The 13,443-nt window shown below is 32.7% G+C and overlaps 5 protein-coding genes across 5 annotated transcripts; 3 read left to right on the plus strand and 2 right to left on the minus strand.

The window, feature by feature from the left end:
* Window positions 1-118: 118 nt before the first annotated feature.
* On the minus strand, window positions 119-2,701 carry IRC5 (putative ATPase; the record flags this gene model as incomplete). The annotated part of the gene is made up of 1 exon (XM_041549951.1): window positions 119-2,701. The coding sequence occupies one exon, from the start codon at window positions 2,699-2,701 to the stop codon at window positions 119-121; it is 2,583 nt and encodes an 860-aa protein (XP_041405885.1).
* A 1,051-nt stretch (window positions 2,702-3,752) lies between these two features.
* On the plus strand, window positions 3,753-5,456 carry RSC8 (Rsc8p; the record flags this gene model as incomplete). The annotated part of the gene is made up of 1 exon (XM_041549952.1): window positions 3,753-5,456. The coding sequence occupies one exon, from the start codon at window positions 3,753-3,755 to the stop codon at window positions 5,454-5,456; it is 1,704 nt and encodes a 567-aa protein (XP_041405886.1).
* A 355-nt stretch (window positions 5,457-5,811) lies between these two features.
* IRR1 (Irr1p) lies at window positions 5,812-9,294 on the plus strand (the record flags this gene model as incomplete). Its single annotated transcript, XM_041549953.1, has 1 exon — window positions 5,812-9,294. The coding sequence occupies one exon, from the start codon at window positions 5,812-5,814 to the stop codon at window positions 9,292-9,294; it is 3,483 nt and encodes a 1,160-aa protein (XP_041405887.1).
* An 835-nt stretch (window positions 9,295-10,129) lies between these two features.
* KABA2_03S11198 (uncharacterized protein) lies at window positions 10,130-10,423 on the minus strand (the record flags this gene model as incomplete). Its single annotated transcript, XM_041549954.1, has 1 exon — window positions 10,130-10,423. One exon carries the CDS (start codon window positions 10,421-10,423, stop codon window positions 10,130-10,132), a length of 294 nt encoding a protein of 97 aa, XP_041405888.1.
* Window positions 10,424-11,407: 984 nt separating this feature from the next.
* Window positions 11,408-12,481, plus strand: FAF1 (Faf1p; the record flags this gene model as incomplete). The annotated part of the gene is made up of 1 exon (XM_041549955.1): window positions 11,408-12,481. One exon carries the CDS (start codon window positions 11,408-11,410, stop codon window positions 12,479-12,481), a length of 1,074 nt encoding a protein of 357 aa, XP_041405889.1.
* Window positions 12,482-13,443: the final 962 nt, after the last annotated feature.

Below are 13,443 nucleotides of genomic sequence, written 5' to 3' on the forward strand. Positions count from 1 at the left end.
TATCCTTATTTTATATGTTCACGTTTATATAATGCTATATTGTTACATACATCCTTTTTTAACGAATGTGTTTAAATGAAATATTAGTCGAACTGATACTGGCAAACTAAAGATATATTTAAAACCCAGAAACCGTTTCAAAAAGCCTAGCATGTGGTAAATCAACAACCCTGTTCTCTTTATAGGCCGAATCAGACCTGTCAGTTAGTTCTTTGATTTCTTCTGCACTTAATATTTGGCCGTCATCCTTACTGTTTTTTGTAAAACCAATACTCGATTCTCCAGACATCAATAAGAGCGATAGTTCTTTGACAAGCTCTTTATTCGTAGATCTATTTGCACCTGTATGTTGATTCAAGAATGAACCCTCATTAAATGCCAATTTCTTTAATGTATTGAAACGACCCATTTGAATAACCATTCTTTCTAATTTTCTTTTGTTGGATGCTCTTGTAAGAATTACATGTTCAATGGTATTATCACAACAAAATCGATATATAATGACTGGTTTATCCTGCCCTATTCTATGACAACGGTCCATTGCTTGCAGATCAACTTGTGGATTCCAATCACTATCAAACAAAACAACGGTATCTGCGGCAGTAAGGTTAATACCTAGACCGGCTGCCCTGGTGGATAACAAATAAACCTGGTGGTCATCACCTTCAGTGTTAAATTGTTTAATACCTTGTTTTCTAGTTTCGTTATCAACAGAACCATCAATCCTGAGACATTTTAAAGAATTCAAATCACACCAATCCTCCAACAGGTCTAGCATCTTGACTAATTGAGAAAATATCAGTATCTTATGCCCTCTTTTAATTAAAGGTATTACCAATTTTTGAAGAGTCTGCAATTTACCAGATGTTTTCAAAAGATCATCCAATGTTAAATCCTCCGGATGCAAATATGGAAAGTAGAAGAGATAAGTAGAATCTACAATTTGTCTCAATTGCATCATCATGTTTTGTAATCTTTTATTTATCAGCTCACTATGCAGGTGTTCTTTATAAAGTTTGTCCATACCTCTAATAATATCATTAGGATATTCATTATCTTCTATCTTATTACCATTCTCGGTGTTCAATTTGTAGTCAATATATTCTCTGATGGATTTATTCGATACACGACCAATATAGTCCTGGTTAATCGTAAAAAATTCTTTGACAAGTTCTTTAAAAACAGTCAATTTTAATTTACTATTCAATGCCTTTGTATAAAATTTCTTTTGAATTTGCGTCATTGGACAGTTGACAATATATTCTCTTTTCGGTGGTAAGATACCCATCAGTACGTTCTTCTTTAATCTTCTTAACAGAAATGGTTTTAAGATTGTATGCAAATTTGTAATCAGATTCTTTTCCAATTCATCATTAATGACTTTGTTTAGACTCTGAGAATTACTTTGTAAATCCAAGTTTTTAAAATCGAACCACTTATTAAACATTTCAAAATCTGAAAATATATCGGGCATAATAAAATTCAATAACGACCAAAGCTCTGCCAAATTATTTTGCAATGGTGTACCAGTTAATAGTAATCTATTGTTCGTATTTATTCTTTTCAATTCTCTAATAAGTTTTGAATTAATATTCTTCAAACGATGACCTTCATCTACTATTAAAAATTTCCATTCTTGTGACATTATATAGTCAGCGTCCCTCATAATTACTTCATAAGATGTTACCACAATACCGGTTCCCTTTGTCTTTTTAAAAAAATTATGTAATAACTTAGAACGTTCTTGAAATCCACCTTGATGGTAATATTTTAAAACTGGTAAAGATGGGGCAAATTTCTCAAATTCATTCATCCAGTTATCAACTGTACTCAGAGGAGCAGCAATTAAGAATGGACCTTTTGTGTCCATTTCATAGACAAATGCCAATAAAGCAATACTTTGAAGCGTCTTACCTAGACCCATTTCATCAGCTAGGATCCCATTCAGACCATTTTCATATAAAGTGACCAGCCAATTCAAACCTTCCATTTGATAAGGTTTCAATACGCAATTTTCTAATAACGAAGGTTGTTCCTCTTTTATTTCTGCATTGACAGAAGCGTCTGAACCATTTAAATTGAGCTTTTCTTCAGTTTCTTCTTTAGCCTCTAGCTGATCATCTGTTTTCTTAACAGACCTGAAAAAATCCAAGATAGATCTTTTTTTCTTATTTGGTTTTTGTTTCTTAGCAACTGGCATGTCACTTACTTCCTCTTTCTTCCCGATTTTCTTTACCATTTCTTCTTTTTCTTCTTCTTTTTCCTCAATAAGTTCAGTACTTCTCTTTAATAAAGTATCTGCAATAATACCAGAGTAAACTTTACTTTGATTGACAAACTCATCCAATTTCTTCAATTTGTCTCTAACTAAACGAGAATCCTCTTCATCAAGATCTTCCAAGGATTCGACCTCTTTATCATCTCCTTCATGGTTACCATCAATCAAAGTATTGATCTGTTCATCATCATCATTTTCTTCACCATTTTCAGAATCCAATTCAATGTCAGAACCTTCTTTGACATCGTCATGTAACCAAATAGGAGCTACAGAGTCCCCAAGTAATGTTGTACCAGATCTCTCATCATCATCATCATCAGAAGGAATAATATCTGGTTTTAAATCATATTCCTCTTTTTCCTTGTAGTTTAGAACATTTTTTGCTCTTGCGGTCCTTGTTAATCTACTACCAATACTACTCATCTGGAAAAAGAACAAAAAAACACAAAGGGTTTTACAATTTCTAATCAAAAGAAACAGAATTATCCAATCCTATGGTGAACAGTACTATCTGTTCAAAAATGCATTATGATGAACTACTTCTACGAAATCAGGGAGAATGAATGTACAATAATTCTTAAAATCTCCAGTATTAATAATTATCCGGTAAGCTCATCGCAACGCGTAATTGGAATTTAAATAAGAATTTCAGTTCTTGACGTGTTTTCAATAGAAACCATTATTTTGAAACCCGAGTCATAATAACATACAATATTTGTATTATGAATACTATATTACCTAATGTAGATTCAAGAAGAGGATTAATGAATAGAGCAACATTTAAATATATCAAATAAATTCTAGTGAGATATTTACATATCCACTATTCCTTTTCCCAAAAGTCTCCGTTATCCTTCCAATGAAAGGTCATTCTTTTAGAATATCTACGAACCAAAAAATAAGAGCAACACTTGCTCCTACGAATATATACCGGAATACTACAACATTCACCTTCTTGATTATATATTTTGGCTCCTCCATTGACTGTCTCGGTATATATTTTATTTCTCTCGACGTGCAACGCCGCAAGGGAAATTGTTAAAGAACAGTATATAAATGTTCGAACACCAGTTCATCTATAAGTAGGTGTCGATAACCAACCTGCTGAGTCTCCAAGATAGACTACCAATGCTTTATATATACTTTTAGTAAGCGTAGTCTTGTTCACTACTTAAATTTGAAAAATGTCTTCCGGGTAACATTATATAAAAAGTGGTTTCACAGCGAAAAAAAGCGAAAGAAAGAAAAGCAAAAAAATTAGACGATTTGAAATAAACAAAACATGCTTTCTAACCGGTAGGTGACCTCTACCACTTAGTTTACTCGAAGAAGCAGAAAAAACTGAGACAACCTTAAAGAGAGAAAGATATTTCACATAAAGGGGTTGCTGTTACAAACTGCAGAACATCAGAATTGACCATACATTATTAGGGAATAGGTAGAATAACTATAGGACAAGGAATTACTACTGACAATGAGTACTGAAGAAGATACCAACAACAACAACTCAGTGGTGGAGACCCCAGCAGAAGTCACTGAAACTAATGAGACCGTAACATCAGAACATACTGAAGCTACCACTGGGACTGAGGGTGAGAGTGCTACCACTGAACCTACTACTACTGAGCCACCTACTGAAGAAATAAAGACCATTAATTATGAAGATGAAGCACACAAATTGGAAGACAAAGCGTTCAGATTCCTAGCTAAACAAACTCATCCGATAGTATTACCATCATTTGCATCGTGGTTTGATATCTCATCCATTCACGAAATTGAAAAGAGATCTCTACCTGATTTCTTCGATGATTCATCTCGTTATAAATCTGCAAAATCATATAGAGAAACAAGAAATTTTATGATTAATACTTATAGATTATCTCCATTTGAATATTTGACAATTACTGCTGTAAGAAGAAACCTAGCAATGGATGTGGCTTCTATCATGAAGATTCATGGGTTTTTAGAGAAATGGGGGATAATCAATTATCAAATTGATCCAAGATCAAAACCAGCTTTAGTAGGACCAAGTTTTACAGGCCACTTCCAAGTTATACTAGATACACCACAAGGTTTGAAACCATTTGTTCCAACGGATGCTATCACTGAGGCTTTACCTGTAAAGAGAGATTCTAATGAAATGGATGTAGATGACGATGAATCTAACACGGAAACTAAAGGACCTAAACCATTCCCTGTTAATTTATCATTAAGAACTAATATTTACGATTCATCAAATGATTTCAATGCTTTACACTCCAAAAACAAGGTTTCAAAACAAATTCAAAAGACTTTTGTATGCCATACATGTGGTAACGACGCAGTATTGGTTCGCTATCACAATTTACGTGCCAAAGGTGCAAACCTATGTTCAAGATGTTTCCAAGAAGGTCATTTTGGTGCCAATTTCCAAGCATCCGATTTTATTAGATTAGAGAACAATAAGAAGAAACCAGGCAAAGAATGGTCTGATCAAGAACTATTGTTATTGTTGGAAGGTATAGAAATTTATGAGGATCAATGGGAAAAGATTGTAGAACACGTTGGAGGACAAAAATCAATTGAAGATGTCGTTGAAAAATTCTTAACATTACCAATCGAGGATAGCTATATCAATGATGCTCTGAATAAATCTAAAAAGGAAACAGACACTAAAGCAGAAAGTTTAACAAAGGATCATATATCAACGGTAGAGGCTGTGGATCTAACTATCAAAGCATTATTGGAGGGTTTACATAAAGATACTCTGGAAAAGGATATTCCTGAATCAGCTTCAAAGACTGCAGAGAAATATATTAAAGAAACACAAAGTGTAGTACAAGAATTGGTCAAATTAACTCTAAACAAATTAGATACTAAATTTGATAAATTGACTAAATTAGAAGAAACGTTGGAGAAAGAAAAGACTAAACTAATTACAGAATCTGAAAAATTAATATCAGATAGAATATCGTTAAGTAAACAAGTTACCGAAATGAATGGCGAGTTAACAAATCTAAATATATCCAAGAAGTTCGTATTAATATCCGATCAAGTCGATTCTGGGATAAAACTTGTCGAAAATGACAATGATTCTGCTGATAAGAAGACTGAAGATGACTTAAAGAAAAGAACAGAAGCTGAAATTGAAGCTATATCGATTAAAGAACCACAAACTTACAAATCCTGGTCTTTATGATTGTAATTTTAGTAGTACCCCTACACTAACCACTCTTATATATATCCACACATATATTATTATATAAATAATTGAATAACCTCATTAAAAAAGAGATAATTGTCATGTGTTGATTCTTACCACTTCGATATACTATTCTAAGTTCAAAAAAATATTATTCGAGACGCGTCGCTACACCAAAAATTTATTTGTTTTTAATTAGAAAGATATAAACAATAAATAAACAAACTACACCTTCAAAAAAACAATAATATGTACCAAGAAGATTTATCAGTTGTATTAATATAGTTCATTGGCATTCAATTGAATATAACACGCTAATTCGGACTGAACGAGGGAAACAAGATAAAAAAAAATGCCACCGAAGCACAGTAGAACAAGAACCAAATCAGCATACGAATCTGATGACGAATCAAGTAATGAGAGTGGTAACAATAACATTCGTTATATTCGCGAAGATGAAGATACTGGTTTGAATGATGAAGAAGTGTTCGATTCTGAAGAGTCTAGTGAAGATGATAATGATAATACAAAAGATGACGACTATTTCCCAACTGAAGAGGGTAAAAGAAAGGCAATATCAATAAAAAGACAACAAGAAAAAGCCAATAAGAAGCGCAAAACTCTTTCATATTCTTCAAGAACAGTCACTAGTGCGGCCTCCGACGAAACTAAGGAAGAACAAGATCATTATCTAGAGATTGTTAAGGAGTTTGAACATTCTGAATTATTTTCAATTTTGGCCTCATCTGATGAAATTTCTATTGAGGAAGTAATTAGGGAATTATTGGAGCAATATTCAACAAATAGAGATGAAGTTATTCAAAAATTTATAAATCTCTTACTAGATTGTTGTGGAGCAATGATCCATGTGCAAAATCATGATATTCATAGTAACGAATCTGCAAGCGATACACTATCTGAACTTCAATTATCATTTCAAAATCAAAAAATTCATGAGTTCAATTTACTAATAAGCAAATCGAAGAAAAAAATTGCTCAATTCAAACCCTTATATCAAAATTTTGAAGAATTTATGTTTAAGTTCTTGGAAATAGCTGATGATCTACAACTTCTTTACAACGAAGAAGATGATCAAGAAAGTGCAGACAGCGTTGAAAATTCTAGGGGAATGAAAATGGGTCAATTAGTACTAGATATATTAACATGGTTATCAGCATTTTCAGTTTCAAAAATAAGATGCTTCAGATATGTCTCCACTTTGTCGCTATACATACTCCAAGATTATTTATCAGCCCACGCTGTTATCATAGAGAAAGATTATTTAGCTAAGTTGACAAAGCAATTAAAGATGGAAAACAAGAAAAAAAGGCCCAACAAAAAGACAATTGAAAAACTGGAAGAAAATGTCGAGGAAATTCAAAGCAGCAAAGCCATCATTGACAATATTCTTGATAACATTGTGAAATTGTGTTTCGTTCACAGATTTAAAGATGTAGATGAAGCAATTCGGTCAGAATCAATGTCACATTTGGCTATTTGGATTGACAATAATCCTGAATATTTTATGAAAGTCACATTTTTGAAATACTTTGGGTGGCTCTTAAGTGATTCCTCCATAACTGTTAGATTGCAGATCTTAAAGTCCTTACCAGATATTATTAAATCAAGTCATCATTCTGCAATGGTAGACAATCCTGCTATTAGACAGTTTTTTGAAAGATTCAAAAGTAGAATTTTGGAAATTGCTACAATAGATATTGATCTCGAAGTGTCGATCAATGCAATCAACGTACTAATCGAAGCTTCGTCGTTAGATTATTTAGAAGATTCTGAAACTTTAATGATATCAAGCTTGATATTTAATAATGAAGATACAAAAGTATCATCAAGTAGCAAAAATTCTAGATTGATGGCAACAGTTGCTAAATTCATAGCACGAGTTAGTAACCAGAAATATGAAACGTTCATGAGTAGCACCACCTTGGATGAAGATATATCATCCATAAAGACATCCGTTATAATTAAAATAGGAACCATCATAAGGATTCTTAATAGCTCACTTTTATATTTCATGGATAACAACAAAAATTATGATCCATCTTTAGTTTCTCGTTCCCAGATATTGTTTCAAGCTGCCGAGTTTTTATATCCATTTTTTGGATCACAAGTTGACAGCATTTGTAGGCTTCTTTCAGACGACGATGAGTTTACTCAAATTTATCAAGAAATCGCTAAAGTTTCCGAAGATGACGACAACGACGAGATGAATATTGACAACGACGAACAATCGTCTCAAATTAGAATCGATAGAGCACCATTATTCCCTACCGAGAATGAGAATGTTACATTTTATGTCACAGTTTTAAGTGGGCTTTGTGATGGTGGTATGAACGGAAGAAGTCAAAATAAATATTCAATCGCGATGTCTGTACTACCTCATTTGGAAAACCTACTAAAAAATTTATCCACCAATTCAACTAATATCCTTTTACAGATTTTAAACATTTTCAATCTGTTTAACTTCGATGAATGGGTTCATTCTGGGTGTGAAAAGAAAATAAAGAGCATTAACTTAATGATATTGAAAGGGTTCAGCGGTGTAATTCTGATGCACGCTGTGTCAACAGATACTTCATATGAAACTTTTTCAAATACAGTTCATCATATTAAAGAATTCCATTTAAAAGAAATAGATGAAGTTTGGATTAATGAAATATCGATGATTAAATTACAATTGGAGAAATATATAACCCAGAAGAATAATCCTCAGAGTGATACTGATTTTGGAGAGTATACAAACTCCATTTATTCTCAATATGTTAATAGACTTATTTTATTAGGGAAAGAATATCCAATTGAATTTTCTTCGGACTTATTGAAACTTTTCATCGACAAATTTATGTCAAAACTTGCATATGAGATAGAAGTAGGCGGTATTGAAAACGTCGATGTAATTAATTTTAAATTACCAGTAATTCTTGTTACATGGGAATTACAAAAATGGATCAATATTTTAGAAAAATCGAATGCTGTGCCTGGTCCGAAATCAGATGATTCCGAAAGAAGTGCCAATAAAACAAGTGTTAGTTCCGTTAAAAATGCCCTGTCATATATGTCAAGTATAATTGTAAACATGGAATCTGTTCTTGTTCAAATTAACAACATGGATGGTGTTGATGAATTGATAGTCCATAACCTGAGATCATCTCTAGCATCATCTCTAATCGACGTATTAGTTGCAACCAAATGCTTTGAACTCCAATTACCAGAAGATGAAACAAACTGGAAAGAGATGTTACACGATGCTATTCACGATTCCTATCTGACTGGAGAGGTTTACAATGCATTATTAGATACTTTCTTATACTTTGAAAGCATATACGCCAGGGATCAAGGTATTCAGTTGGATAGGACTCATGATGAAGATGTTACGTTAAATGAAGTAGCAATTAATGATGAAAACATGAGTTCTGAAAGAGAATTATTGGTGTTTACTATCAAACTAATAGGATTAAAGAAACTTGAACTTTTAGATGATAAAACAAGTACAAGAGTTTCATTAAACAAAGAGACCCTTGGTCCTCTTTTCAAAAGTATTATCGATGATTCAATTTTTGATAATAATAGTAATCACAATAATGGAAGTACTCGGAGTCTCAAGAATAATATTATTCAATTGGCAACGTCACCTGAGCCTCTTATAAGTCGCGAACCGTCGAATATAACTCAAAACAGCGATATACTGCAAGACCAAAATGATTCTGATTCTTCCTTATCATCAGGTTCCAATACTAATTCTAACCGAAGAAGTAGACAATTAATGGATTTAAATGTTATTGAAGAAAATTCTGAAGAACTAGAAGGTGCAGATTAACGAAACGAATCGAGAGCAATCAGATAAAGAGACACATCTGTTGTGGGTAATTTCATGAAGAAACATTATGGTATTTGTTTTGGAAGGTTATTTATGAGTGTAGTATAAAAATTATATATATATAATATTAGCTAATAAAATAAGTTTAGGTTTGAAAATTGTGCAATACTATCAGCGAGTTCCATCAGAAATGTTTAAATCTGATAGAGTATCATTTCTCAGTGATCTCTTTGGAGTGCACAAAGGTTGTCCAGCATTAGAAACTAAAGGTGAATTTATATTCTCAATTGGGGATGGATCATCAATTAAAAGTAGAGTTAATGGTGCATCCATTTTTGTGGAACTCCGTAAGTAACAAAGTGTATTAATCTTTGGGGGATTATCAACTTGCGTACATACAGGACCTAGGCTCTCATTAATATCATCAAGTGTTAATTTTATTCTCGAACTCTCTATCATTATTAATGGTTTGTATTATATATTCATTATTCGAGAATTTTTATAAAAGTCTGGTTTTATATATAATTGTGACATAATTTTTTGTACCCTTATTTTTAAATAAGTACTCCATAGATCTAAGAAAAGAAAAGAAAAAACAAAATAACAACAAAAAAAATAAACATATAAACTTTGAGGGAGATGGTTCTCTTCAAATACTGCATCAAAATGTCAAACCTTTCAATATTCTCGTTCTTCTGGTAGACGTGCAAAGATTTACAAGCTATAACTTCATGTATGAAATTGGTGTCCCTTCACCAATAACCCTACCCACATAAATACGATATATCCAAACATAAAGATTGTTGATTATGTTACCCCGCTCACCTTAGTTACATTACTGCTTGTGAAGATCATTTCCTGTTATCAAGCTGTAGATAAACGTATTGAACGATTTGGTTGATTGAACGAGCTGTTTTAGAGTTGGTTTAAAAGATATAATAAACCCTGTCCAGACTATACTTTGTATAAATGGCATTAGAATGACGTCTCTTAATAACACCTTTGTAATTATTTTAAAGTTAGGATCATTTAACTTTTGTCTTTTTGTTTCTTTGGCCAACGCAGTATAAAATACGTTGGAAAACCTGACATCTGGGATTGGGAAAGTTGGTAGTTTATTATGGGGCATTTCTGACTTAATTGAGATCCATGTATACTTTAATAATGAATATGTAAACTAATATCGCCATATAGATAAAAAAAAACATGACCTTGAATTTGGGGTGTTTTTTCGTTGTCCACTTTGTTAACTTTATAGTTACTTTTGTAATTCGTATAGCGAAACAAACAAGCAGAAAAAGGAATCGAAAATATAATAGTAATACAAGCAGATCCTGAAAAAGATGCCTTTCTCATGGACATATACTATCTAACAGTTAACAGAACAATATCATTATTATATTCTGATATTATTACATATGTTGAGATGTAGTTGAAGTTTTATGTATGCACGATATGATTATGCTCGTAAATCATGTCGCAGCCATAATATTTCTTGGAATGCTATTTCAGACATCAACACAATGGTAATTTTGGATACATTGAATTTTTACTGAGTCTACATATGTAATCTCATAAGAACAGAGACTTTTCAAAGTAGTTATACTAGTTACGTTAGTATAGGTAAAAACAGTTTAATGTAGGGGTAATACTACCAGACTGATTATGAATCAATTTTATCTATCAACAAGCATAATTATAAATATATATATATATACATGAGATTTGGGTGCTACATCTTGGGGATCCAGAAAGAATATGAGGTTAATTCATAATAAGAATGGTTCACTTCCTTATACATATATATATAAAAGATACTCTCTTCTAATGTCATAAAGCAAATCTTTTAAAATTTCCATTCATCTCTGTGTAGCCTCTTTTAGTTTGCCGATGCTCATCGCTTAAGAAATGAAAATTTTCAGTCTCAAATTATGAATAAAAGTAAGGCATGAACAGTTGAACAGTTTAATACATTCACCAATACAAGACAGAAATAATAATATACTGAACTTTTTGTAGGAGGATTAAATTGGAGATCATACGATATATATATTTACATATATATTGAACTTTAGCATTATCATAGAGTTGAATACATTCATATACGTTCACGATGGGTGAAACAAAAGACGATGACTACATGCAACAATTAGAGAAACAAAGAAAGGCATTCGAAGCTCAATTCGGATCATTAGAGTCGATGGGGTTTGAGGATAAGGTGAAAGAAGGTGTTGAGAATTCTGACTCGAGCGAATCTGACCACGATGAGAGTGACAATGAAACACATTCGAGTTCTTCTGAAGAGAGCGAAGAAGAAGAAGATGATGCAGAAGAGGAAGAAACTGACCATCCAGTACCTGTATATAAAGAAAAGAGTACAACCAAGGGACCACGTGTGATAAAATTCAGTGCACCAAGTGATACATATATTGAGCCAAGTAAACAAGAACAAAAAATGATTAGAAGTGGAAAAACGTTACGTCAATTATCTGTTGCTGAACAACGTAAACAGCTGTTAGAAGAACAAAATAAAAAAAGTTCAAAAACTAAGGCAGATGATGAAGATGAAGCTGAAAATCTAGAAAACGATATTGAGTTACAACGATTTCTTAAGGAATCACATCTTTTGAGTGTGTTCAACCAACAAGGAGGTGATGGCACCAATGACGTAACAAGTGGTGTGGATTTAACATTAAAGAGTATGAATGATACAAATGTTGTTTACCAAGATGACCAGGTATCCGGAAAGTCACGTATGAGAACATTAGAAATGAGATTAGGCCAACTATCAGAAACTAATGGTCATAATAACAAAATAAACAAATTGGAGAAAGTACCAATGCAAATTAGACGTGGGATGATCAAGAAACATGTAGGGCGTATCAAACAATACGAACAAGACGCAGCTGACGGTGGTATCATCTTATCAAAAGTGAAAAAGGGGCAATTCAGGAAAATTGAAGCTACTTATAAGAAAGATATTGAAAGACGTATTGGTCAAAGCATTAAGAGTCAAGATAAAGAGAGACAAACAAAGAGACAAAGAGGTCTTAAAATCCAGTCTGTGGGTCGTAGTACTCGTAATGGACTAATTATATCTAAGGATGACATCAGCAGGATTGGTGGTACCGTAGGTAACCACAAGAGAAAATGGAACGCTAACAAGCCACATAAAAGCCGTCGTTAATCCAATGGTATTATAAAAATGTAACAAGACGTTACAACTCCGGCATTATTCTTAATATATACTACAGCATATATTAAGAAGAACTTTAATTAGATAGATTAACATTTTTATTGATTTTTAGGTCAAGGTTGGTAGTTTTAATCTTACTTATTTGATATATATAAGTTTTTGTAAGAGATGCGTCCGGTACTTCATATAAAACTATGCATTCTCTTTTCTTTAGATGCCAATATTAGAGAGAATAACTAAAAGAAAGAAAGATTACCCAAGCAGCCAAGAAAATGTTGTAACTTAAAGACATATTCCACTTTTCAACGTTCCTATGGGTAAAGGAATCTGAACTTCATTAGTATCTCAATTTTACATCTAATGATTTAATTGTCTTCTTATGATGAAAACCCCAACTCAATTGGAATTAAAGCTGAGGGAATACATTCTTAATACATTACCTTGAGTTTTCACTGCTATCTATTGCTATTTTCCCCACTTTTAGGAATCTCAAAGGTCATGAACCCGGACGTAGCAAATAAGTTTCTAAAAGTAGGCATATGTTGTTTCAGCTATACAATTCTTGTAACTCAAGGTACGACTCCGAAAGGGCTAGTACCGATGAGCTGCCGGTCACAGACACAATTATAGAAAAAACGATTTAAATAAGCCGTATGATGAGATTGTGGAATTTAATTAAATGATGAATCATCTACTTCATAATTTCGCCAATTAAGCTCGATAGCTTTTTCCTTGAGAGAAATACGCAAAATAGAGAGTATTTTAACAATGTGGTCGTAAATCGCTTGAGGTTGAATTGGGGGTACATTAACAGTGGGTAGTAGACGATGAACATCGTGTTTAAGATACTTTCTGTGAATCTGATTGATACGTTCGGGTGGGAGTCGCAGGTAACTCAAGAATACAGTCTTCACCCTCTGCAACTGAAACAGAGAATTGACCATAACAAACGT

This window comes from Maudiozyma barnettii (genome assembly GCF_903064755.1).
Source record: "Maudiozyma barnettii strain CLIB 1767 genome assembly, contig: KABA2_03, whole genome shotgun sequence".
NCBI lineage: Eukaryota > Fungi > Ascomycota > Saccharomycetes > Saccharomycetales > Saccharomycetaceae > Maudiozyma > Maudiozyma barnettii.